The sequence below is a fragment of the Paroedura picta genome, chromosome 5 (genome assembly GCF_049243985.1).
Source record: "Paroedura picta isolate Pp20150507F chromosome 5, Ppicta_v3.0, whole genome shotgun sequence".
In the NCBI taxonomy this organism is placed as follows: Eukaryota; Metazoa; Chordata; class Lepidosauria; order Squamata; family Gekkonidae; genus Paroedura; species Paroedura picta.
In genome coordinates, this window is record NC_135373.1 from 31,186,888 (window position 1) to 31,209,582 (window position 22,695).

General features: G+C 46.5%; 2 protein-coding genes across 8 annotated transcripts in view; one reads left to right on the plus strand and one right to left on the minus strand.

The window, feature by feature from the left end:
* Positions 1-17,729, plus strand: part of LOC143837360 (dual specificity tyrosine-phosphorylation-regulated kinase 1B-like) — a 60,014-nt gene extending 42,285 nt beyond the window's left edge. For all 4 annotated transcript variants that reach the window (XM_077337078.1, XM_077337077.1, XM_077337079.1 and 1 more), the window contains 9 exons: positions 433-552; positions 1,157-1,345; positions 1,700-1,847; positions 2,812-3,098; positions 3,608-3,754; positions 4,284-4,424; positions 7,285-7,588; positions 9,484-9,590; positions 9,724-17,729. In XM_077337078.1, coding sequence (XP_077193193.1) covers positions 433-552; positions 1,157-1,345; positions 1,700-1,847; positions 2,812-3,098; positions 3,608-3,754; positions 4,284-4,424; positions 7,285-7,588; positions 9,484-9,590; positions 9,724-10,119 — 1,839 coding nt within the window. In that variant the 3' untranslated portion in view covers positions 10,120-17,729. The remainder of the gene's footprint in view (positions 1-432; positions 553-1,156; positions 1,346-1,699; positions 1,848-2,811; positions 3,099-3,607; positions 3,755-4,283; positions 4,425-7,284; positions 7,589-9,483; positions 9,591-9,723) is intronic.
* Positions 17,730-20,241: 2,512 nt separating this feature from the next.
* The window catches only part of LOC143837361 (beta-1,4-galactosyltransferase 3-like), a 34,064-nt gene continuing 31,610 nt past the window's right edge, over positions 20,242-22,695 (minus strand). For all 4 annotated transcript variants that reach the window (XM_077337083.1, XM_077337081.1, XM_077337080.1 and 1 more), the window contains 3 exons: positions 22,451-22,573; positions 21,530-21,634; positions 20,242-20,804 (listed from right to left, as the gene is read on the minus strand). In XM_077337083.1, coding sequence (XP_077193198.1) covers positions 20,657-20,804; positions 21,530-21,634; positions 22,451-22,573 — 376 coding nt within the window. In that variant the 3' untranslated portion in view covers positions 20,242-20,656. The remainder of the gene's footprint in view (positions 20,805-21,529; positions 21,635-22,450; positions 22,574-22,695) is intronic.

A 22,695-nucleotide genomic window follows, 5' to 3' on the forward strand; every position in this document is an offset into this window, starting at 1 on the left:
GTCTGCAGCTAAGGCTTGTAGAGGGAGACTTCACTGGAGCAGAGGGACATTGAATTATCATCAAAGGCAGTCATGGTATATGGTAAGTTCCGTTTGACCTAAGGCAGCCAGAGAGCCCTGGGGAGGTGCCAGCACCTTTGCTACCATATTGGGGACAGGGTGTCCGTGTGTGTGCATTAGGAGATAGGTTCTGCTAAGTTCAAAGGATGGTGATCTTAATGTTACCAATGTAAATGGCTGATGTTTTATTCCTAGCTGGGGGAGTGGCATTGAATAAAGCAAAGTTGCAAGACTTCAATGCAAAATTGCCTGAATGGCTAACCTGCTTTACTGTTACCACATAGTTGTTGCCATTTGTGTTTGTGTTTCTGATGACTGTTTAAGCTGAGAGGCTACGTCCCTGATCCTCCTTTTTACTCTGGTCTCGCACAGATCATGCCAGACCTGGCTATCCTGCAGAGAAGGATCCCACTCACTTTCCGGGACTCCGCCACAGCACCACTGCGTAAGCTGTCTGTGGACCTTATCAAAACATACAAACACATCAATGAGGTAAGAGGCCACTTTTCCATAGAATAAGCCATTGACTGTTACACAATAGTAGTAGGAGTTGGGGATATTCTTAGTGTCACGGAATCTTTTTTTCCCTTCAGGGTGCATTATCTATGACCCCATCTCCTAATGTGTTTTATTTATTTCTTTTATATTCACTCTTTCTTCCATGGAAATGACGACACAGCATACCTTGGGTTCCCAGGCAGTTTCCCATCCAGATGTTGACTGGACCGAGACCCTGCTTAGTTTTGGCATGGCTGTGTGTTGCTTGCTGTCATGGCTCAGAATCACTCCTTTCCGTCTTTCCTCTGCCTCTTCTTCCAGGAGTGGAATGGCTGGGGGAGGTAACCTGGGGCATCAGCTATTGTGCAGAGTATTGGGGGAGATGTAGCTCCCTGTCTTTTAGTTAGATCAGGGGTAGTCAAACTGCAGCCCTCCAGATGTCCATGGACTACAATTCCCATGAGCCCCTGCCAGCAAATGCAGGCAGGGGCTCATGGGAATTGTAGTCAATGGACATCTGGAGGGCTGCAGTTTGACTACCCCTGAGTTAGAGGTTCATTTTTCTCCAGAGCCTTAATGCCAGCCTTTAATTATCCAGGTCTATTATGCCAAGAAGAAACGCCGAGCCCTGCAGGTCGCGCCGGAAGACACCAGTACCAAAAAAGAACGGAAAGTGCACAATGAGGGCTACGATGATGACAACTACGATTACATTGTCCGCAACGGCGAGCGCTGGCTGGAGCGCTACGAAATCGATTCACTCATTGGCAAGGGATCCTTTGGGCAGGTTAGAAATGGGAGGGAGTTCAGCTCCGTATTTTCTCCTGCACTGCATGACAAGTCATACTCCAGGTTCTTGCCAAAGCTAGCCAGAGCATGCAGATTAATTGCCATAGAATGTCCATAACCAAATCAGAGTGTATGTGCCCCTTAGCCACCATAATATTGTAACTTAAAACTTTTAAAAAATGTTTCTCCTCCACGTTTTAGTGCAAACACACACACACGTGGTTTTAATGAGGTTACGGTGTACATTTCATCACAAGCAGTGCTTCTTTCTACCCTGATGTAGTGATACTCCCATGATTATGTCTCCAGGATGAGATGATCTTGACGTGGCTTATTTTTCCTCCCTTACTAGGTGGTGAAGGCCTACGACCAGCAGGCTCAGGAGTGGGTGGCCATTAAGATAATCAAGAACAAGAAGGCATTTCTGAGCCAGGCCCAAATTGAGCTGCGGTTATTAGAGCTCATGAACCAGCATGATACCGAGATGAAATATTATATTGGTGAGAGTCTGGGGAGGAACACTATTCTGCTATGGGAGGGAGGGTGTTTTTTCAGCTTGTATATGTATGGGTTAGGGAGAACCGGTGAGATGAACATTAATGAGGATCTCTAAGGCAGTGGTCCCCAACCTTTATTAGGCTGGGGACCGGCAGGGCATTGGGCCGCGCCCGCAGGGACCGCGCGGGCCACACCCACGGGCCCCGCCCGGCCGCGCCCGCGGATCGGGCCACGCCTGGCCGCACCCGCGAATCGGGCCGCGCCCGTGGGCCGCACCCGCGGATCGGGCCGCGCCCGCGGGCCGCACGGGTGCGACCCGGCCCTGATTCCCTCTCCCCGCCCTCCCCGCAGTAAGAAGCTTCCCGGGCCGCAAGCTTGCGGGGGGGGGGCGGGGAGAGGGAGCCGCAGGTTGGGGACCACTGCTCTAAGGTACTTATTTGATAGGGGATGGCTGTGGAGGGGCATTGTGTGGTAGTGATAAACTAGGGGATGGAAAGTCTACATGAGAGGCTAGATAGAGCTGAAGTTGAGTCACTGGTAAAAATACCCAAGAGACGGAATTAGTAAAAGCTTGGCACAGGTGTACACAGTGAAACTAGTGATGCATCATTTATTATGATTATTATTGCATTTATTACCCGCCATTCTCGGCAAAGCTGGCTCGTGGCGGGTTACAAAACAAAACAGTATACACACCTAAAATCCCTATTTCCACTAAAACCAACAATTAAGCTACGAATAGCAACTGGCGGCAACCAACCACTTTGCTGGAAAAATCAGGGAGAGGATGACCACCACCGATGACATAATTTACTCATTTGTAAAGCCCAGGGACTATAGTACAGTTGGATGCTCATTGATCCAGGAATGTTTGAGAAAGTCACACGGGTGTTTTCAGTGCATGAGTGGAGTTACAGTGCTAGTGGTGCCCCTGCAACCCTCCCCTCTCTTTATCCCACCCCACAGTGCACTTGAAGCGGCATTTCATGTTCCGGAGCCACCTGTGCCTGGTGTTTGAGTTGTTGTCCTACAACCTCTACGACCTGCTCCGTAATACCAATTTCCGTGGCGTCTCTCTCAACCTCACGCGCAAGTTTGCCCAGCAGCTGTGCACCGCGCTGCTTTTCCTGGCAACGCCTGAGCTCAGCATCATCCATTGTGACCTTAAGCCCGAGAACATCCTGCTCTGCAACCCCAAGCGCAGCGCCATCAAGATCGTGGATTTTGGCAGCTCCTGCCAGCTGGGCCAGCGGGTGCGTTGAGTGGCTTCAAAATCCTGACCTTCTTAACATTGCCTGTCAGCTTCAGCAACTTCCCTTGTTCTTGGGGCTTCTCAACTTGGAACTTTGCCCCATGGACACTGTCAGCATAAGGTGCAGAACTTGCCCCACCCAGCATTCAGTGCAGTTTGGTGTAGTGGTTAGGAGTGCGGACATCTAATCTGGCATGCCGGGTTCGATTCTGCACTACCCCACATGCAGCCAGCTGGGTGACCTGGGGCTCCCAACAGCAATGATAGCTGTTCTGGCCAAGCAGTGATATCAGGGCTGTCTCAGCCTCACCTCCCTCACAGGATATCTGTCGTGGGGAGAGGAAAGGGAAGGGGATTGTAAGACGCTTTGAGCCTCCTTCAGGTAGAGAAAAGCGGCATATAAGAACCAACTCTTCTTGTTCTTCAAAAGGGAGTGGGAGAAAGAGAGCCATGAGCATCTAGTCCCTTCCATGGAATGACTGATGGGATTTTGCTCTTGTGTCCCCACAGATCTACCAGTACATCCAGAGCCGATTTTACCGCTCACCTGAAGTGCTACTGGGCATGCCTTATGACCTGGCAATTGACATGTGGTCCCTAGGTTGCATCCTTGTGGAGATGCACACGGGGGAGCCGCTCTTCAGTGGTGCCAATGAGGTAAGTCGATGTTTCTTTGGGGGAAGGATCTCAGCTCATTGTGAGGTCCCAGGAGTAATCCCCAGCATCTCCAGTTAGAGGATCAAGTAGGCTGTGATGTGAAAGATAGGAGAAGCCCATTGGAGTAGAAAATACTGATTTTGATAGGCCAATTCAAATGCTGACCCAGAGAGAAGCAACTTCATGTGCCAGGACTCAGTGGCAGAGACATCCACACTGTGTGCAGAAAGTCCACGTTTAGCCGCCTCAGCATCTCCAGTTAAAAATATCAGTTAGTAGGTGGTGAACTACAGACTTTAATAGAACAAGGGTCTAACTCAGGATAAGGCTCATAAGCAGGATAACTGTAAGTTTCATGGGCAGCATTTTTTAAAAATCCGTGGTTCAGAGCAATGATGGATAGATGTATTTGGGGAGGCCCCCCATACAGATAAAGATACTGGCTATGGGAGGTGAGGAGGAAAGCTGTGTGTGTGTGGGGGGGGGGTGGATTGTGTCTACCTGGTGCTCCTCTCCTTTTTCCCTGCAGGCAGACCAGATGAGCCGGATAGTGGAAGTGCTGGGACTGCCCCCCCCTCACATGTTGGAGCAGGCTCCGAAGGCTCGCAAATACTTTGAAAAGCTGCCCGAGGGGGGCTGGGTCCTCCGACGAGGCAAAGATGGCAGGAAGGTAATTCTTAACAGCTTTTCTGGTCTCCATCCACTTTTCCATTCAGGCCATCCAAAAGCAGTAGAAATGTTTGATGCACTCAAAACATGCAGCACAAAGCATCAAGCTGTCATCAGTTTTTACTGATCAGTTAGCATTCCACTTACATTTCTTCTCTAGTAAGGCTTCTGCCTATATTTTGAATATACCTTATAAAGACTCTTCCCATGAATATAGATTATGTCCCTGTTAATTTTGCCTTTTTTTCCCCAGGTTATAGGTTTTGTTTTGTTTTTTTTTCCAGTTAATTTAGTGGTATAAGAATTGTTGTTACTTCAACAACACTTACAGGAAGTAAAATTGGAATAAAGACACAGGTAATATTGGGATGTTCCTGGTTTAGCAGATTGGGAGCATGCCATGGGTTTGTGTGCTCTTTTCCCCTTCTTATTGTTTGTTCAGATTCCCTCCCTTCTTTTTCTTGGCAAACCATTACATGCTGCTATGTGTAAACTGGGCAAACAGCCGTTTGTACAGCTTCCAGAGTCGGATCTTGCCGATGAAGAATGAGGTGAGGAGTTCCCTTTGACAACCCCCAAAGGCTCTGCTGGGAAGAATTGGATGAGACGGAGGAGAGAAGGTGGCTGGATCTAGCCCATAATTAGTCCAGCTCCTTTGCAAACACCTAACTACAGTTTGTAAAAAAAAAAAGAAGGGTAATCTGAAGGGTAATTGCCTTGAGCTTACATGTAAACAGAGCCACAGACTCTGCCTGGAAATTTGAGCAAAATACAGAAGGGATACAGGAATGTGCTCAGCTTGAGAGTATGGAAGTGAAAAAGTGTGTATTTTAGCAAGCTAATTTTTAATAGCTGGGGTCTCTCTAGGAATAAGGAAAAGGATTTCAGCAGCTGTCTGTCTTATGGCTGACAATCAGGTTGAAGCTGAACAGCTGCCTGTTGTTCTTGTTGTTGTCCTGAGACTGAGGGCAGATCCCCCCCCCTCCAAAAGAAAAGAAACAGTATTCACAGTGGCTGTCTTTTGGCTTAGGCCAATGATGCACATTTCTTCATACCACACAAGGTCAGCTGTGGGGTGTGCATTTCATTTTTCTGTGAACATCCTCTGCTTTTGACACCAGCTCTTGCTGATTTCCCCCCCTAACGTGACAACTGAAAGTGGACAAATTAGCAGGTGACAAAGAGAGGGACAGCAGGCTGTTTGCCATACCAATTCTCTCAGTGCCCCTCATTATCATTCACTAGTTAACATTCACTCACAAAGCACCCTCTGGAAAATCTAGAAACAGTGACGTCAAGAAGAGCTGCGAAAATTCTTCACCTTATCCTGCGTGATTTCATAGTTAACAGGAGCCAGAGGGAAGCCTGGACAGCTCTTTGTCCCTCACGGACTCTTTGAAGCTACAACAATGATCAGATGTATTCTTCCATTCATGGAGGGCTTCTACTTAAGAGTGGCATAGTAGTTGCTCTAGGATTTCAGAGTGTAGCATTTCCACACCAATACCTGATGGGCCATCTTTACTCTGACAAACAGATCTAGCTCAGAAGCTTGGGGAAACGGGGGTCATTTTTGTTGAGGGAAACCCACTTGTCCAAGTAGGGATCCCTTGCTGTTCTCAGCCCCCTCTTTAAGAGCTTTGGGACTTTTCCCTTTGTTTGTTTGTTTGTTTTTCAATTTTTAGCCCACCACTCCTGGGAAGGCTTGTGGCGGGTTACATTCAATAAAAATCCCAGTAAAATACCCCTAAAAGTACAACAATATCCTAATAATGTCCAACGTCCAAGACATATGAGGCGACATAGAACAACTAAAATACCCCCTTAAAAACCAACTCCGGGGGTGGCATGGAAAACGATCTCAAACTGCCCGTAGAGTTGCTGCTATCAGCTCCGGTTATTTGCCCCCTCCCCTGTTTGCTGCTAGGAGGAGCATCAAACCAGGACTGCTTCAATAACATTAGCCATAGTAAGGTGTGCAGAAAATTATCAAGGTAATCTCTTCTCACTAAAAAAAAGCTCAAGCTTCATTCTGCTGGCCCAGTTCTAGAGAGAATACAAACTGTGGTTGCAGACTAATAAAAAAAATCAAGCTATTGCTAACCTCCACTCCTTGGGAAATGCAAACGGGTGGATGTGGACAGATGCCACACACAGACATCCTGAGAGGGAAGGAACAGCTCTTTTCCAGTGCTTTTCCCCATGCATGTGAAAAGGTCTCAACCAGTCTGGGTCTTGGGTTCTGACAGCAACCAACCCACCAGAACCCAATCAGCCATTAGAGAGACGATGCAAGCCATTCCGGGCAGCACTGCCAGGATGGCTGCATTGTTAGAATCTGAAACAGGCTGTACATTCCGAAGAATGCACAAAACACGGACAAAGAGCTTTGTCTTGTGCCGATCGCATGGAAACCTAAGATTAACAAATTCCCAGCTCACCACCTCTTTCAACTTCTTGGTGCAGATTACATTGGCGGCTGTCCTTGGCCACGCTCCAAAGGAAATACCTCCCGCTTCAGATTCTTGGAAGCAAAGGAGGTGTGTGCCGGAGGCACAGCCAGGGCTGTTTCAGCATTGTGACACCTAATTTTTGTATTGTATTGTTATTGTCTTTAAACTTCGTGCTAGTGGAGTTTCACACCTCCCTAGAACAGAAAGCAACTTGTTCCTGTTGTGTATAAATGTACTGTTTCCTATTTTCAGATACAGAGCAGAGAGATTTATTGTACGCTGCTTCCCTATTGGGAACAGCTGATCATGTTGCCAAACCTATTGGATATCATGGCATAAGACACTTGCCCGCCCTTTCTGCACCTTGTCTTGAGCCTGCTAACCTTTCTGCCCTTCAATGTCTTTCAGGATTATAAGGTCCCGGGAACTCGGCGGCTGCATGAAGTGCTGGGGGTAGAGAGTGGGGGCCCAGGCGGGCGCCGTGCGGGAGAGCAGGGTCATTCACCGTCCGACTACCTGAAGTTCAAGGACTTGGTGCTGCGCATGCTGGACTATGAGCCCCGTAGCCGAATCACTCCCTTCTACGCCCTGCAGCACAACTTCTTCAAGAAAACGGCTGATGAGGGCACCAACACGAGTGCCAGCACCTCACCTAGTCTGGGCACAGAGCACAGCCACTCCACCAGCACCACTAGTTCAGTGTCAAGCTCTGGTAGGCATCTCTCCCTTTTAAAAATATTTTTTTACCATCATCTGGCTTTAATATGAAAAGGAAAAAAATAACTAAACTGAGTATCTAAGCAAAATTGTGGGAATTTCCACACATTAGTAAAAATAGCATTATGCCCGCGGAATGGCAAAGTGCTAAATTATATTGCACCTCCAAGGGCCTCCTCACCTTTTGGCTGTCTCACCTTTGTCTGCCATCTTCTCGGCATGTCTCACCCTTCTCAGCTGCTGCTGGAAAAGGCGGGAGAGAGCAACACGGCTTCAGCCTGTCAATCAGTTCAGGCAACCAATCCCCTTCCTCGATATTTTGATGCAGCTTAAAGGTCCCACGATGCCCACTATTTTTTTTTTTTAATCTATACTTATTCATTGCAATGCCTATATATGGTATCATAGATGCGTAGTGCTTTTTGAACGCCACCCTTTATGGGATCATGAGTCTTTTAATAAATTAATATCATTCCTGATTTTGGGAGAAGAAAAATTTTGAGAGGCACACTTTGTGTCACAACACTAAATAAATATTCTTGTATTCCTGGCATTGCCTACACGCATGTCCGCCTATTCGTTGCTCCAGGCACATTGCCATTGTTTAAAAAAAAAGAAATTCCCACCAACAATGGAGAGTGAGGCAGGACCATGCAGATGACTAGCACATTTGAGCCTCCATACTTTCCTTTTGCTGGTTTCCTGCTGGTTGTCCGCTGGTGGATTGTGCTTCTTAGGGTGGTAAATCCACTTTATGCGATTCCCGAAGAAGCGCTTTAAAATGGTGGATGTAGCAAGCGGTCAGCTGGCCAGACACTGGATGTAGGCGACGTCATATGGAGGTGCCGGAATATTCAGCTTCCATTCCATGACGCTATTTTTAACGGGTGCGGAAAAGCCCTGTATTGCCCTTTTTAAACTGTAAGATAGCCTAACACAAAGTTCCAAGTCCAAGAACCACTAAAAAAAGCGCACCTATTTCCCGAAATCTTTTGGGGAAACCCGCCAAAAGAGAACTAGCAGCCTTATATAGTTGAGGAATCTTACCAAGGAGTGTGAGATGGGAGCCCTTTCAGAAAGCACTGTCGGTCTTGTCCAGGTTAAAAAAAAACCCTTCAGCATGAGGAATGAATCTCAGCAGTAACTGTTAGACCAAGCAGACCAAATGAAAAAGTCAGAGAAAGCAGGAAAAAAAATGTCCCCCATCTGCACCATCTTTGGCCATCCTTATTATGTATCCAGTGCTCTTATTTTACTATTTACAACATTTTAAGCCACCTTTCCACCTTGTTCTCCAAAGCGGCAAAAAAAATTAAACACATAAAAATGCACAAACAACACAACCTTAAAAGGACACAAACATATGAATGAGAGGAAAGATCAGTGATGGAATGATAGAAAGAAGTCTTCACCTGCTGTTGGAAGACACTGAGAGACGGGACAAAGAAATGGCCATGAACAAGAAGGCCCTTTTCTGAGTCGTCATCCATCTAGCCTCATAGGACAGGAGTACCTGAAGCAGGGCCTCTAAAAATGACTGTAGTGATCAGGAAGTGTTCATGTGAAAGTAGGTATGCCGGCTCCAGGGCATATAGGGCTCTTGTGTTTATATGTTTTTATACCTAGGTTCCCATATTACTTAGTTTGACTGGCAGAAGTTTTCAAAACTTTTTGCCAGTCACTTTTTTAAACTGCAGATACCTGTAATGCTTTGCATGCTATGAAATACACTAGTACTGAGTTTATAGTGATCCCTCCTCCCCCTTCTCTCAACCATCTGGTTTAGGGATCTGGGCCTTGAGTCATTTCCAGCATATCCAGTTGTGGAACTGCCCCTTTGTATTCTTTAGTCCTCAGCCCCCTTTTCTAATCTTCTCTTTCTCCCGACAGGCGGTTCCAGTGGTTCTTCCAATGACAACCGTGGTTACCGCTACAGCAACCGTTACTACGGCAGCATGGGCACTGTGCATGCAGACTGTGAGATGCAGAGTCCCCAAGTAGGTTGTGGGCCAGAGTCTGACCCTTGGCTTTCCATTCCCTTTGTGGGCAATCCCTCTCCTGCTCCATTTCTCCCCTTTCTGTACGTGTCTCTTTTGCCACCATCTGCATTGCTTTGTTTGTTTGTTGCAGGCCCCTTCTCAGCAGCAGATGCGTCTCTGGGCCAGCGGTGACAACGAGAGTATTCCTCACATCTTACCTCACAAACCTACACCCAGCCAGGCCATGCCATGTTTCCCTCCGACTGGGCATCCCCCGTACCAGCGCCCTCCGCTCCCGCTGTCTCCCCCGCTTCCCGAGGCCATGGAGGTGTCCCTGGGCCCACGCCACCTGGACTGCAATCCCACCGGCCTGGGCTCTTCATCCTTGCACTTGGGCACCTCGGCCTTCCGGACTAGGACTGCTGGCGGCTCACGCCCCGAGGGACTTGGCCTCAACTACCCACTCCGCGGGCGCGGGCACCGAGAAACGGATGAGACTGCACTGATGGGTGTCTGCGTGCCCCAGGGCACAGCTGCCAGCTCCTGATGATGGACTGGCCCGGCAGGCTAGGAGCCAGTGCCCGGCGAGAGCACTCCCTTGTTGCACCAGAGCCTGGACGGGCCAGGACTGACTGTGTAGGGCAGGGAACCAGTTGCCCACAGAGCGCTTCTCCGCACGGGAGAGTTCGAGTGGGCCAGGACTTTTAAACGGTGGGACGGGGTCAGGTTGCCTGGCCAGTGTGGCCAGCCTAGAGACCAGGTCCTGTTTGCTACCCGGGACCCCTCCCGCTGCAAGTGGTAAGCATTGTGTTGGGGAGGGGAGGGGGGAAACAGTACCGGGGGGGGGAAAGCATGTGGAGCCAGCATCCTTCCACCCTCACAGCCCGGATGCCACTTCCCCTCTTTCTGGTCAGTGCTTTCTCTGACTTGTGTGGTCCTTCGCCGCCGCTGCCACAAGCCTCCCCCCCACCCCACCCCACTCAACCCCTTGAATCACTCAGCGGCATATGGGCCTGGCAGCCATTCCCTTCCCTGGTGCAAGAGATTTCAACACTCCTGTGTGCTTGGATGGACAGACACTCCTGTGCACTACATGGACTTGATAGGCTTGGTGGCCTGTGTTGGTCCCATGGGAATTGCTGCTAAAAACTTCCCCCCTCTCCCTGCTTGGAAATAAAGGGTTGCCCCAACCAACAATTGAATGTTTATGCTGACTCGCGTGCAGCCCTCTTGGACCTGCCTCTTGCTGTGTGTACACGAGGGGGGAAACAGTGCCTAGGTCCGTGCTCCAGCACAGTCAGGCTTGTTCACCACACGTTGCTGCCCTAACCTGAGCAAGGTGGCAAAGCAGGGAGCCTGACCCCAAGCCTGGACTGCGGCTGTGAACTTTTTCAACTCTGCCTTACTTGAGCGCATGCATCTTTGCACGGGATTCTGTCTGAGCTCAGGCTGTGATCCTTAAGATTCTGCTTCCTTGAGTAGGAAAGTGTGATAATTGTGCAGAGAATGTGGGATGTGACCCAGCCATCCCCCCCCCTTTCTTCTCATGTGAGGTTTGGCCCCCTTCACCCACTCGACTTAACCCTATCACCACCATCATACCGATGTCATGTGACTCTCAAAATATCCAAATTCCTACTCGACAGACGAGGAACCGAAGCACAAAGAGCAAAGACTGGGGGCCTCCTGCCGAACGGGTCTCCTCGTTCCACCTGCTGCTTTGTGACTTGTTAGCTTACGTGGCGCCTCCTTTCCATACAGCTTGGCATGAGGTTTGCCATCAAGCCAGGCTTTAGTTGTGCTTTCATTAGCAGTGTGGCATGCTCATATTCTTTTCCTGTTGAGCAGGGGCGGTTAAGCTGCTCCTTTCAAAAGAGTTTGAAGCACCCAGGGTGGGCATTCTATTGTCACACAAAAAAGTGGGGTTGCCGGTTGCACGGTGGAGCTGCAAAATGTGATCAGAGTAATTGGAACAGATTGGCTACTAGTACTAGAACAAGCTGCATTCTGTCCATTGTCCTAGAGGGGTAGGGCATCTGGCCCCAAGTCCAGTTTCAGGCAGAATGGGAGAGGTGGGGAACACCTGCATGGAAATATTAAGTGGTTGGTCACAGCTAGCTTACTCCAGGCATTTGTCTCGTTGTATGCAATCTGTGTGTTAAAAAGGGCAAGATGTATATACACACAGGTGTCCCGTCTGCTCTACAAGTAGCATGGAATAATTTTATACGAGGAATAGAATTCAGCGTCCTACAAATCTTGTTTTAGGAAAAAAATATATGGCTGTGAGGGACAGGCTGGAGTGGTGCAAGAAGTTTCTGGCCTAGTAAAATGTCCATTGGGTCAGGGTTTCAAGATCCATGGCTCTCATCACCACCCACACTGGCAACAGGTAAAAAGAACTGAGCCAGTAACCTGCATATTGTATGCAGGTTATAACATCCAACCTTTCTAGGTGTATATTATTATTTGCCTTTAAGTGCTTGGCAGAAACAGCCTTTTATGTGCTGAGAGTGGAGGCAAGCGGGAGTGGAGGAGACAGCACAGAGATGATGAAAGGGCATTGGTGCCCAGATAGAAAGTATGGATTGCAGGGTCAGCAGTATTTAAAAAAAAAAAAACATGGAAAACTTTGTAGCAGACACAATGTTCATTAGGCACTAGGCAAGGGAGCACCTAATGTCCACTGATCACCATCCCCTCACATTACAAGCACTATTGTTTCTGGAATCTGGTCAAACCCTGGGTTCTAAATGGAATTACGTTTGTTACAGTTTGAGCTAAGTCAAGACTTTGTGAGGAATTGCTTAGCTCAGGGATGTATTCCATTAGTTCTCCCTCCGAGGCAGAGGATATCTTGGTGGTTATTCCCACTGTCCTTTCTGGTAGGCAGGAGCAATGTTTACATCTTTCTGTGTTGTGGGAGTCATCTGCCTTCTCAGTTCTGTTCCTACCTGAACAGTGAGAGTAATTCTAGAACAGGCTTTGCCTTCTTTTTGCTTTTCTAAAGCGTGCAATTACCTCTTCCTCCTACTTATATGCCGCTTTTCTACACTTCTTTTTCTTCTTCCCTTCTACCTTCTGTCTCACTATTTCAGCTCCTCAATTTTCAAAGCCCAGAGCAATCATGTATGGAGCCTCTGAAAACTGTGGCAGCCATTTTGACATCTTACAGTGCATGCCACTGGTAAATTTTTTCATCTCTTTCAAGGAGAATTCTGACAGCGCTCTGTTGGAGGAAGAAATGGAAGGGCCACCTACATCTACCAGGACATTGGGGCAACTGGCATGTCCCAGAAACGGCTTGCCTTAGCTGCTTCAAACAGTCCTGAAGCATCAGCAGTTCAAAAGCACATGAAACAGCACCATCTTCCGAAACCTACTGTAGATCTTGATGTTGTTTTCAACGGGAGATGGATTCAAGATCAGCCCCTTCAGACCAGATCTCCCAGGCTAAACAAAGTGTGAGTTGGTGGGTGGGTAACATACCTGCTCCCAGACCCTTGATTCTCCCCTCTAATTTTATGTCATTTCTCAGGCAAAATATGAGGGCAATCTATAATTAATGTCCCAGTGAGGGAATAAGATCAAGAAGAGCTCCTCCTGAATCTTCCCCCAGGCATAATGTTAGATCCTATAACAAGGGCCCTCAGTGACCAACCAAGGTAAGCCCAGAAAGAACCCGTCTATGGAAAAAGGGAGGGAGAGCATCCAGGGCAAATCCCTCTTTGGGCAGTGACCTAAAGAGCAGGAAACGGGAATTTTTGTCAGATGAGGAAGAAGTTAATGTACCAGAACAATTTATTTGGTTTTCAAAAGCAGATGATTGGCAATACTTCCTGGCTAAAACTCCAAGAGCCCCCTGGAGGAGTGGACAACGCATTTTCAGGTCCAAATCAGAAAGCAAGTCTTAGCGGGAATGAGTCTTTCCCTAGCTCTATGGCAGCTGATAGGGCCTTCCCCTTCCCTGAGTTTTTCAAAAAGCAAATTAAAGCTGAATGAGCCAAACCTATGGCAAACTGTCAGTTCCTTCTTTTACTATTTTACCAGCCTCTTACCTCTTACCCATGAGCTTTTGGACGTCAGCGTGGTGGTTGCTTCTGTTGTAGCATTGCAGTTGTTTGGCCTTTTATTCAAAGATGATCATGGCTGTTTGTGGTAACCTGGACAAGAGAGCAGACTTTGCTCTGAAGAAGGCACACAAGCCCACAGCCATGGCATTTAAGGCATCTGCCACAGTTTCTGTTGTTTCCACGGCTGCCATAATCTGGACTAGAAAAAATAGTTTAATTGCTTCCAGAAAACAATTGTCAGCTCTTAGAAAGGACCAACAGAACTCTCAAGGCATAACTCTCAACAGAACTTCCTTCACAGTGGAAGTTACATTAGATGCTTTAACCTTCTCAAGAGCCATAGCTTCCACCGCTGCATACATGGCAAGTGGACCTTCAAATCCAGTTACAGCCTGCCCATTCCAAGGATATATAGTATTCAGCAGTGCTATTGACATAATTCTTGTGGATACCAGGAATAAGGAAAAAGCAATGCCCAGGACGCTGATGTGCGATAACAGGTGACCTTTTGGAAATCATTCCTTTCACTCACACCATTGGGAATTCTCAAGACAGCCTTTTAGAAGAGGACCATTCACTTCCAGGTTTGACAAAAGCAATTAGCCAGCAGGACAAATTGGGCTGATAAATCCTCCAAGGCACGACTGTCCACTATTTCGAGGGGGGGGTGTCTCCATTTCCAAGATGCCTGGATCGCTTCCCAAGCAAGCTTCTGGCCATAGAGGTAGTGTCCCAAAGGTACACTATACATTTTGCCTGACTGCCAATGGAACATTTCTTGATTTCTCCACTTCACAAAAACTAAGGAAAACAATACAAGACATACAAGACGATCCAGCACGTACTCCGCATCCAGGCAGTAGAGTTCATGCCACATTTGGAGAATTTTATTACCCCAAACTAGAGCGGAGAATGCAGAGCCATATTACACATCAAATTCCTCAACCAGTTCAAGTTGAGACATTTCAGAATGTCTAATTGATAACTAAAGTTATAGGGCCAGTTAAATATCTCACCTCTTCTATATAGATCTAATAAAAGCGTACTTTCACATCCCAATCCTCCCTGCAGAAAGAAGTTTTCTACAATTCTGTGTAAGATGGCTCCATCAACAATTCAGAGCCCTCCTGTTCGGACTCTCCACTGTCCCAAGAATCTTTTCAAAGATCCTGATCAATCCACTCGTTCATTTTATGGTACAAAGCATCCATGTACACCTTTTCTTGGCCAATTAGTTGATCCCATCGAGCTCCAAGACCAAATCATGTGAGGACATAGAGACAACCATCCATTGCTTTCAAGCTCACAGATCCATCATCAATTGACAGAAACATTCCTTAAAACCAACTCAGTGGGTGGAACATCTGGCTGTCGTGATAGACACCACAACAAACTGCCTCTTTTTCATGGTAAAGAAAGCAATAAAGAAAACAGATTTGCAACTCCATCAGAAGCAAATCCTCTTCACTGGTAATACTTGTCAAATTAATGGGCCTATTGATTTCAAGCAGCAATAAGGTCCAGTGGGGGCGTGTTCGCATGAGGCCCTTGCAGTTGCCTTGTGACCCTTTCTACTTCAGGTTATGAGGAAAGATTTCTCTACCCGTGTCCCATTATCAGTAAAATTCAGTCTGGTTTGGTGGATAAGAATGTCCAGCCTTCCGGGGGGGGGGGGGAGATATATTGCATCCCAAAAATGAAGCAAATCTTCACAGACACTGGCATCTCAGGATGAGAAGAAATGTTACACTGGTTACCACTTCAGGGTTGCTGTTCCAGAAAGGAGGCAAGTTTACCCATCAGTCTCTTGGAGTGATACGCCTCACCCTACTCTGCTTTGGTGAGCAGAAAATCGATCAGCATGTCTTGATGAGAACAAACAATATCGTTGCCAAGACTTACCTCAATAAAGGAGTAGTCCAACTCATCTGCACTTCACAAGGAGGCAATCAAGATCCTAGCACAGTCAGACAGGAATCTGGCATCAATAAAATAGAACATATAAAAGGCTCCCTAAATGTTCAGCAGGAATACCACCTGGAGGGAGAATTGTTCCTCAAGAAAGACCTGTTCCAGCTTATGTCTCACCTTGGCCATCCAACCAGTGGATCTAAATTTTAGTCCAATGGCACCTTTAAGACCAACAAAGATTTATTCAAGGAGTGAGATTTTGTGTGCATGTATACTTCCTCGGACAATGGAACAGAAATCATAAGAGTACAGATATAAGGAGAAAGTAAATTAGTAGCAAATATGTAAAAAGCAGCATAGATACATCCACAAATATGCTGTCTGATAATTCCTTGCTAGAATAACAAATCAGTCCTTTGAGTTCAGTTGTTGTTCACAAAAACATAGGAGGCATAGAATCTATCTAACTGGTGGAAGTAGTTGCATCGACATCCAACTACCAATTCAATCAGTATTTCACCAAATACTTCCATCCCAAGGTCAAAGCAACAGATGCTCTAACATCGTAATGCTCAAAAGTTCTCCATTTTGCCTTCCCACCTGTATCAATCCTTCCCAGGGGGATCAGAAAAATCAAGGAACAGAAGATAGAAGTCATCGTAATGGCACTGTTAAGATCCTCTACATAGGTTCCCTATATGGAAGTTGTATACAATTGTATTTGCACTCACCATTTCTTCAAGCTGATCAGGGAAATACTTATCAAATGGTGAGGCTAAAGACACTCTTCCTCATAGCAGTAACTGGTCAGGAAGTTTTCAAAGCTTAGGTGCCTTATAAGTTAAACTAGAGTTGTGCTTTTTTCATAAAGCTATCATGAAAACTGACCCAACCTTCCAGCCAAAGGTCAACTCAGCCTTCTACCTGTCTCAGGAAATCTGCCTCCCAACTTTCTGTCAAAACTCCAAGTATCTGAGAGAAAGATTGTGGCACACACTGGACATCAGAAGAGCACATAAAATCAGAGGATCTGATATCAGAGGATATCAGAAAAACAGATACCTTGTTTATAAGCACATCCCCTCTGAATACAGGAAGAAAAATGTCAGTCTGCCATCAGCACTATTCTTAAAACCTGTGGTACACAAACTGAAAGTTCCATCTGGCAGTACAGCCCACTTGGTGAGGAGTATATCTGTGAACTGAAGACTTTCCAGACATGCATGAGTTGAAGGCATGTGCAAGATGACCACCTAGCTGCCCATTTCCACCTTTGCATAATAAAATGAACACAGGCAAGTTAGTTGATGCTGCCTTCGGCAGAAGAATATTGCAATATATTCTCCCTACTGAAGACAATCATCCACGAAGAAAATGAGGACACTGTTGTGGGAAGGTCCCACCAAGATGTCCTCCATCTCAGAGGGAGAATGGACCATTGGATACTCACTTCTTCTCTGAGGAAAGGAGGACATCTTGTCCCTCACAAAGTTATTATCAATTCAGGCTGGATTAAGGCTGTTCTTGCCATGTGCTTTTATGGTTTTTCCTTCTTATCCTTCCTAGTTATTTGCCAGTTTTTTTCATGTTTTATCAGAGTTAGAATGAGGTATAAATTTCTTAACTGCTTTTCAGAGTTACCAGAACTGTGAAGGTGGGTGACTCCCACAATACAGACAGGAAGAAGAAAAAGTAGTTCCTGCTTCGCTAAATAGATAGTGGGAATCACCACCAAGATGTCCTTTCCCCAGAGGACCCTTCATGGTGAGTATCCAATGGTCTGTTCTTTCTCCACCCATTTAAATTGTAATTGCTGAGAAGCAATGGTCATTGGGATTTCTGCATTCTTGTTTTCCTTCTTCTTGTCTCTTTCTCAGGCCACCCCCTTCCCCCCTTTCTTTGGCTCAGTTTTTCACACATCATTCCCCTTCTGTCTCCTTCAGAAGCGAGTCCGTGCAGTTTGCTTGACAACCAATAGCTTTACTTCACCTGTGACTTGTCTCCTGTGTAAAAGTAATTGCCTGAACTGGTAAAGAGTAGCCCAACTGTGGCGGCAGCTTTTAACCTGCTCGGATTAGTAGTTGCTGTTATCATGGAATAGCCATAACCCGAATTTCCATTGTAAACTGTTGGTAGTTTTGTCTGTATTTTAAAAAAAGATACTTGATAGAGATTTTAGCAGCTCCTGTGAAATCTTGTGGCCAAGACTGTAGTCTTGACTATGCACAAAGCACAAGAGGTGGGGGGAGGCCATAAATTAGGTGTGACAATCCTCAAAATCCTTGCATTCATCATCCTCCACAACAAGGTTTTAGCTTTTCAGGCTATGAAAATAAGCAGGGAAGCGTGGCACTCTAGTCATTTGGCATGATTCAGATTGCTTGGAAGCTGTGATGGAGTTGCAACCATCTTTTTTTAATGGGAGTTGCATCGGAGTCAAAAGAGACGTCAGACAAGAAAATGATAGAATGGATGCCCACAAGCCAAAGTGACAGTGTAGAAATCTTGGCCAAGGGGGTATCACATGCAAGAACCTATTAGCAGGATCTCTCTCTAGAGATTGAGTTTCGGCATCCAACAAAGAACACCTCTCACAGAAGACCCCTTGTGGTGAGAACTTTTTTAAAAGGCAGGCAGTAGCATACCAAAAATGACCATGCTTCTTTTAAAATGGCAGCAGGGCTGTACTAGGACACACATGCCTACCCCATTTTTAAAAGCAAGGTATGAACTTGCTACAGCTGCGTTGGCTACCAAATCTGGTTGAAATGCTCTCTTGGTACCCTTCCAAGAGAAGAAGAAATTGGGTAAAACCCATCATATGGAAAGGCCTGATTTATGCAAGTTCATCACAGCTTTTTTCCTTTATAAAAAGGAGGACCCAACCTTTTTGAAGGGGATTCACTGCACACAACCACAACTTTCTAAATGTTACTATTTTGAGGAGTAGGCTATGTTCTAGTTCTGCCAGGACAGTGGAAAGCAAGAGGGGTGTGGAGCAAAGTTGCTAGTCTTAAGTATTTGGTTATTTTTATGTTGGGAGGGGGGTAGAGGCAGCTGGCCATGTCTGATAATAGACTGGGAGGGGCATACAAATGGTAAAAAAATCTGTTAACTGTAACTGTTATGTTGTTTATGTATGAGGCTGATGGGGAAGAGACCTCATAATTTTAAGTAGCTGCAGGGATAGAGCAAGATCCAGTACTTCAGGAATCCAAAGTGCTTTATGCACCAATATTATGCCACTCAGCCAGTTTGAACATGTGGAAAGCTCACACCATATAGTGTAGAAGGAACAGCGAGGAAGTCTGTCCACACACCCCTACTCTTCCCTAAAGTTACCAAGCTTTTCACTTACTTTTCTGAATAGAAACTCACAGCCAGTGTCAACCTTTCATTATAGCTAATGCTATAATGCCACATTCCTTACGGCACTCTCCCGTTACATTGATATGGGAAGAATCTGTATTTACTCCAAGATCACTCCTCTGCTGGATGGAAGTATGGTGTAGTGGCAAAGAGGGACAGACTCTAATCTGGAGATCCAGATTTGATTCCCAACTCCTCCAGGTGAAGCCAGCTGGATAAGATTGGGCCAGTCACAGTTCCCTGAGAACTCTCCTTAGCCTTACTTAACCTCACAAGGCAAGTGTTGTGGGGAGAAGAAGGGAAGGCAGTTTTAAGCAGCTGAGAGACTCCTTATGATAGAGAAGAGTCAGTATAAAAACCAACTCATCCCTTCTCTTCACACAACCCTGAAAACAAGGACAGGGGGAATTCGAAGACGGTGGTGCAGGAGAAATGTTTTATGCTGCAGAAGAAACTTCCCTACATCTGAAGACCCCAGAGAGACCGTGGGAGTTTAAAAGGCCATGGGACAATGGCAGTTGGAGAGCCATTCAACATGGTTTACCCATCTTGCTTCTCATCCAACATCTGAGACTAATGTAACAAAAACTAAATCATTTAAATCACACTATAGGAGTAGATTTGTTTCTCTTAACAGACAGTTTTAGCAGCTGTGTGTTCATTGATATCTGTAAAACACCCCAGACCACGAAGAATGCAGGTAACTAGGATTCTTGAGCAGACTGACCGACAGGATCCACTCATGCTGCAGAATGGATCAGAGCAGCAGTTGAACACAGCTTTTGTCCTTTGCCAGGCTGCTAATCCTTCAGTGCCCAAACAGTATCTGCTCTCCAATGTACAATCTGGCATCTTTTCAACTTGAGCTGCTGCGGGGGGGGGGGGGGGGTTGACCCCGAGGCCTTCTGCATTCAAAACTAGCACTCTGTTACTGAGCCTACAGCCCTACAAAAGACCCACTGACCCAACCAAGAAATCTGCTTTGAGTTCTTCCTACAACATACATATGTGCAGAGAGGGATGTCAGCCAAACACTGGGGCCCTGATAACATCACATCCTTTGGGGGGTCTCCTGGATGCCAGCAGCATTCTGCACTTTGGCCCAGCATTCTTGCAGTACAACTACTCATTCACTGTTGCACGAATACACCTGTGCCTTAGTAACCAGTTCGTTGACTTACCCATCAGAATTGGAAACTAGATAAGAGGTGCTGACTTTCACCCAATGTCCCAGCCTTCTCCCATCCTGCCACTTGACCATTTCTTCCTCCTTCATGCTTGACTCCAGCAGAGCAACCACACTTGGCAAAACATGCTTTTTTAAAATAAATTGCACTTTAATAAGAAAGACAATCTCCGGTACGGCAGGCTGCAGTGTTCAAGCCAGAATGTAGACAGTTCCTGCTTCTCTGGTGAAGCTGCTGTGCCGTTCTTTCACCCAAGGTACAAAAGGCATCCATCCCATAACCCAAGTCCCAGGAAGTCAGCCGCACCTCCTCCACCCAGCTCCCAAGATTAAAAGCCATTCTGGAGAGGAAGAGGAGCCAGTCTCATGTGACGCTCCCATCTGTTCTTTGGAATGCAGCACACTGAGCACTTTGACACACTTTTTTAATTAAAAAAGACACGCTTGTTCAGGGGTCTGCCCACTGCAGATTCTTTGGTTTCCTCTGTCCGAGAGCAGTGCTGGGGCAGGGCTCCTTGTCCTGTGCCACTCCACGTTGGGTCCCATCACGTATGGCGCAATCCCTTCTCAGTGCCAATGAATACGGTGATATTAGTATAGAGAGGGTGGAGTTCTTTGGAGAGCAGCTGGTACTCCAACGTGTTCATACCGTCCTGCTTCCATGTTCTCCGTGTCTTGGCCAGCAAGTTAAACCTGCAGGAGAGATTCACAAAGAGGAGCTGATGGCTAGAATTCATGTACCCCCTTCTCCACATCCCACCTTGCAAAAGTGGTTCTTTTTATTGCTTAAAGGGAAAATGAGCATTTAGAGGGTTGGCTTCCTAGCAATGAAGACAGAAAAGCAGCCCCCAACAAAGAAAAGTAAGAGTCATGCAATCTTTCAAGACAAGTATGATACATATAGTAGCTAGAATCTATGGTTGTCCCTCATTTGAATAATTAATGCTACTGAGCGCAAAGCCCTGCTTTTGATTAACTGTATATGGAGCCATATACACAACATCCCCTGTTAGCCTTCCTACCACAGCCTCCATCATCTGTATCTTTACTGTGGCAGCGAATACTAGCCCTGATTGGCTAAGCTGGGGCAAAGCTTTGGAATGTTCAGTTGCATGTGCAGTGAAATAGTTTTGCAGCCCAGCTTCTGTGAGGGAATGGGATGCTGTCCATTTGGGGAGGGAGCATGCAGGAAGCCGGGGAGTAATCCTGGAACAGAAAGGTTAGAGAACAGGCTGAAGCAAAAGTAGATAACATTAGACTGCAAGCAAGAAAAGACTATTAGGAAAGAAGATAACTTCCCAATATTTGTGAGAGGCTAATGACTAGGGAGGAGGAGGAGAGAAGTGCCAGAGGGAACCGGTCAAGAAAGCCTCATTGAAACAGGACTCAAAGGAGAAGGATCCTGTCCAAACACTGACCTCTTAGGATTCTGCTCATTGCCCTTGTCATGTCCATGCTTGATCATTCGGTAACGGCCATGCTGAATAGATGGACGGGAAATCAACATCCCACTGAGCGCCACTCTGCAAGAAAGGGCATGGGTATCAGCCTTTCTGGACTCCCAAGACAACACAAATTTCTCCGGCAAGAAACAGCCATTAAATGTCATTTCCAAATTGCAGAAATGTGACCATCCTGGTTCCCTGCTCAATCCCTCTCTTCCAGCATCTGCCAAGGAATAGGGTAAATATGGGGTCCCCTAAACGTTCAACCTGTAGATACTGCTAGAGTCTTGAGGACACCCATCATAAACTGATCGTCATAGAAGACACAGCCAACCACATAGTAGATGCAATGGGCCTGGGAGCCAATCATACTGGGAAGTTCCAGTTCCTATGAAGGATTCAGCTGTTTATTAATTTATATACTGCCCCTCTCAGACTTCCTGTGTGGGGTAGCTGCCAAATAGGTGCTCCCCACAGTTACAACAGCGATGCCTTCTGGGATTTTCTGAAGTACTTGGTACCCAAGTGAGATGGAGGAACATCAAGAATGGTTCTTTGCTTTGGTGAACAGATAGTCTGATGAAGGATTCATGACGCCAGGAAGCATATCTATAGGTGCCATAGCACCCACAGGGCATCCTTTTGAATCAATGTTCTAAGACAATGTCTCAGGAAAAACAATCTCTCCTTGGGCACACACCCCTCCAACTGTAGCACCTTCCAATAAGCCTTTGTAGAGTTCTCCAACTGACATATAAATAACAGCCTTGATACATCTTCCCCTTCCATGCTGCTCTGTGTCAAATAACATGGGCTATGGGTGGCCTATCACGGAGCTGGACACAGATGGGCCTCCTGTTATATGGCAAATGCCCACCTGACACAGTTCCTTACCGGACCGCGATGTCATCATCCTCTCCACCCCAGCCCCAGTAGTTGTTGGGAAAGCCATTCATCTTCATGTACTGCTCTGGAGTGAGTGCTGAAACTCCACCAAAGTAAGTCTTGTAAGGAAGCCTGTCAGAATGATTGAAGAACAGAAATGTTGCATTGATGGGTCAGTCACCAGCCAACACTATCCATACAGGATCTCAGCTGGAACTCCAGTGTCATACCTACTAAGGATTGCAGGGAAGCAT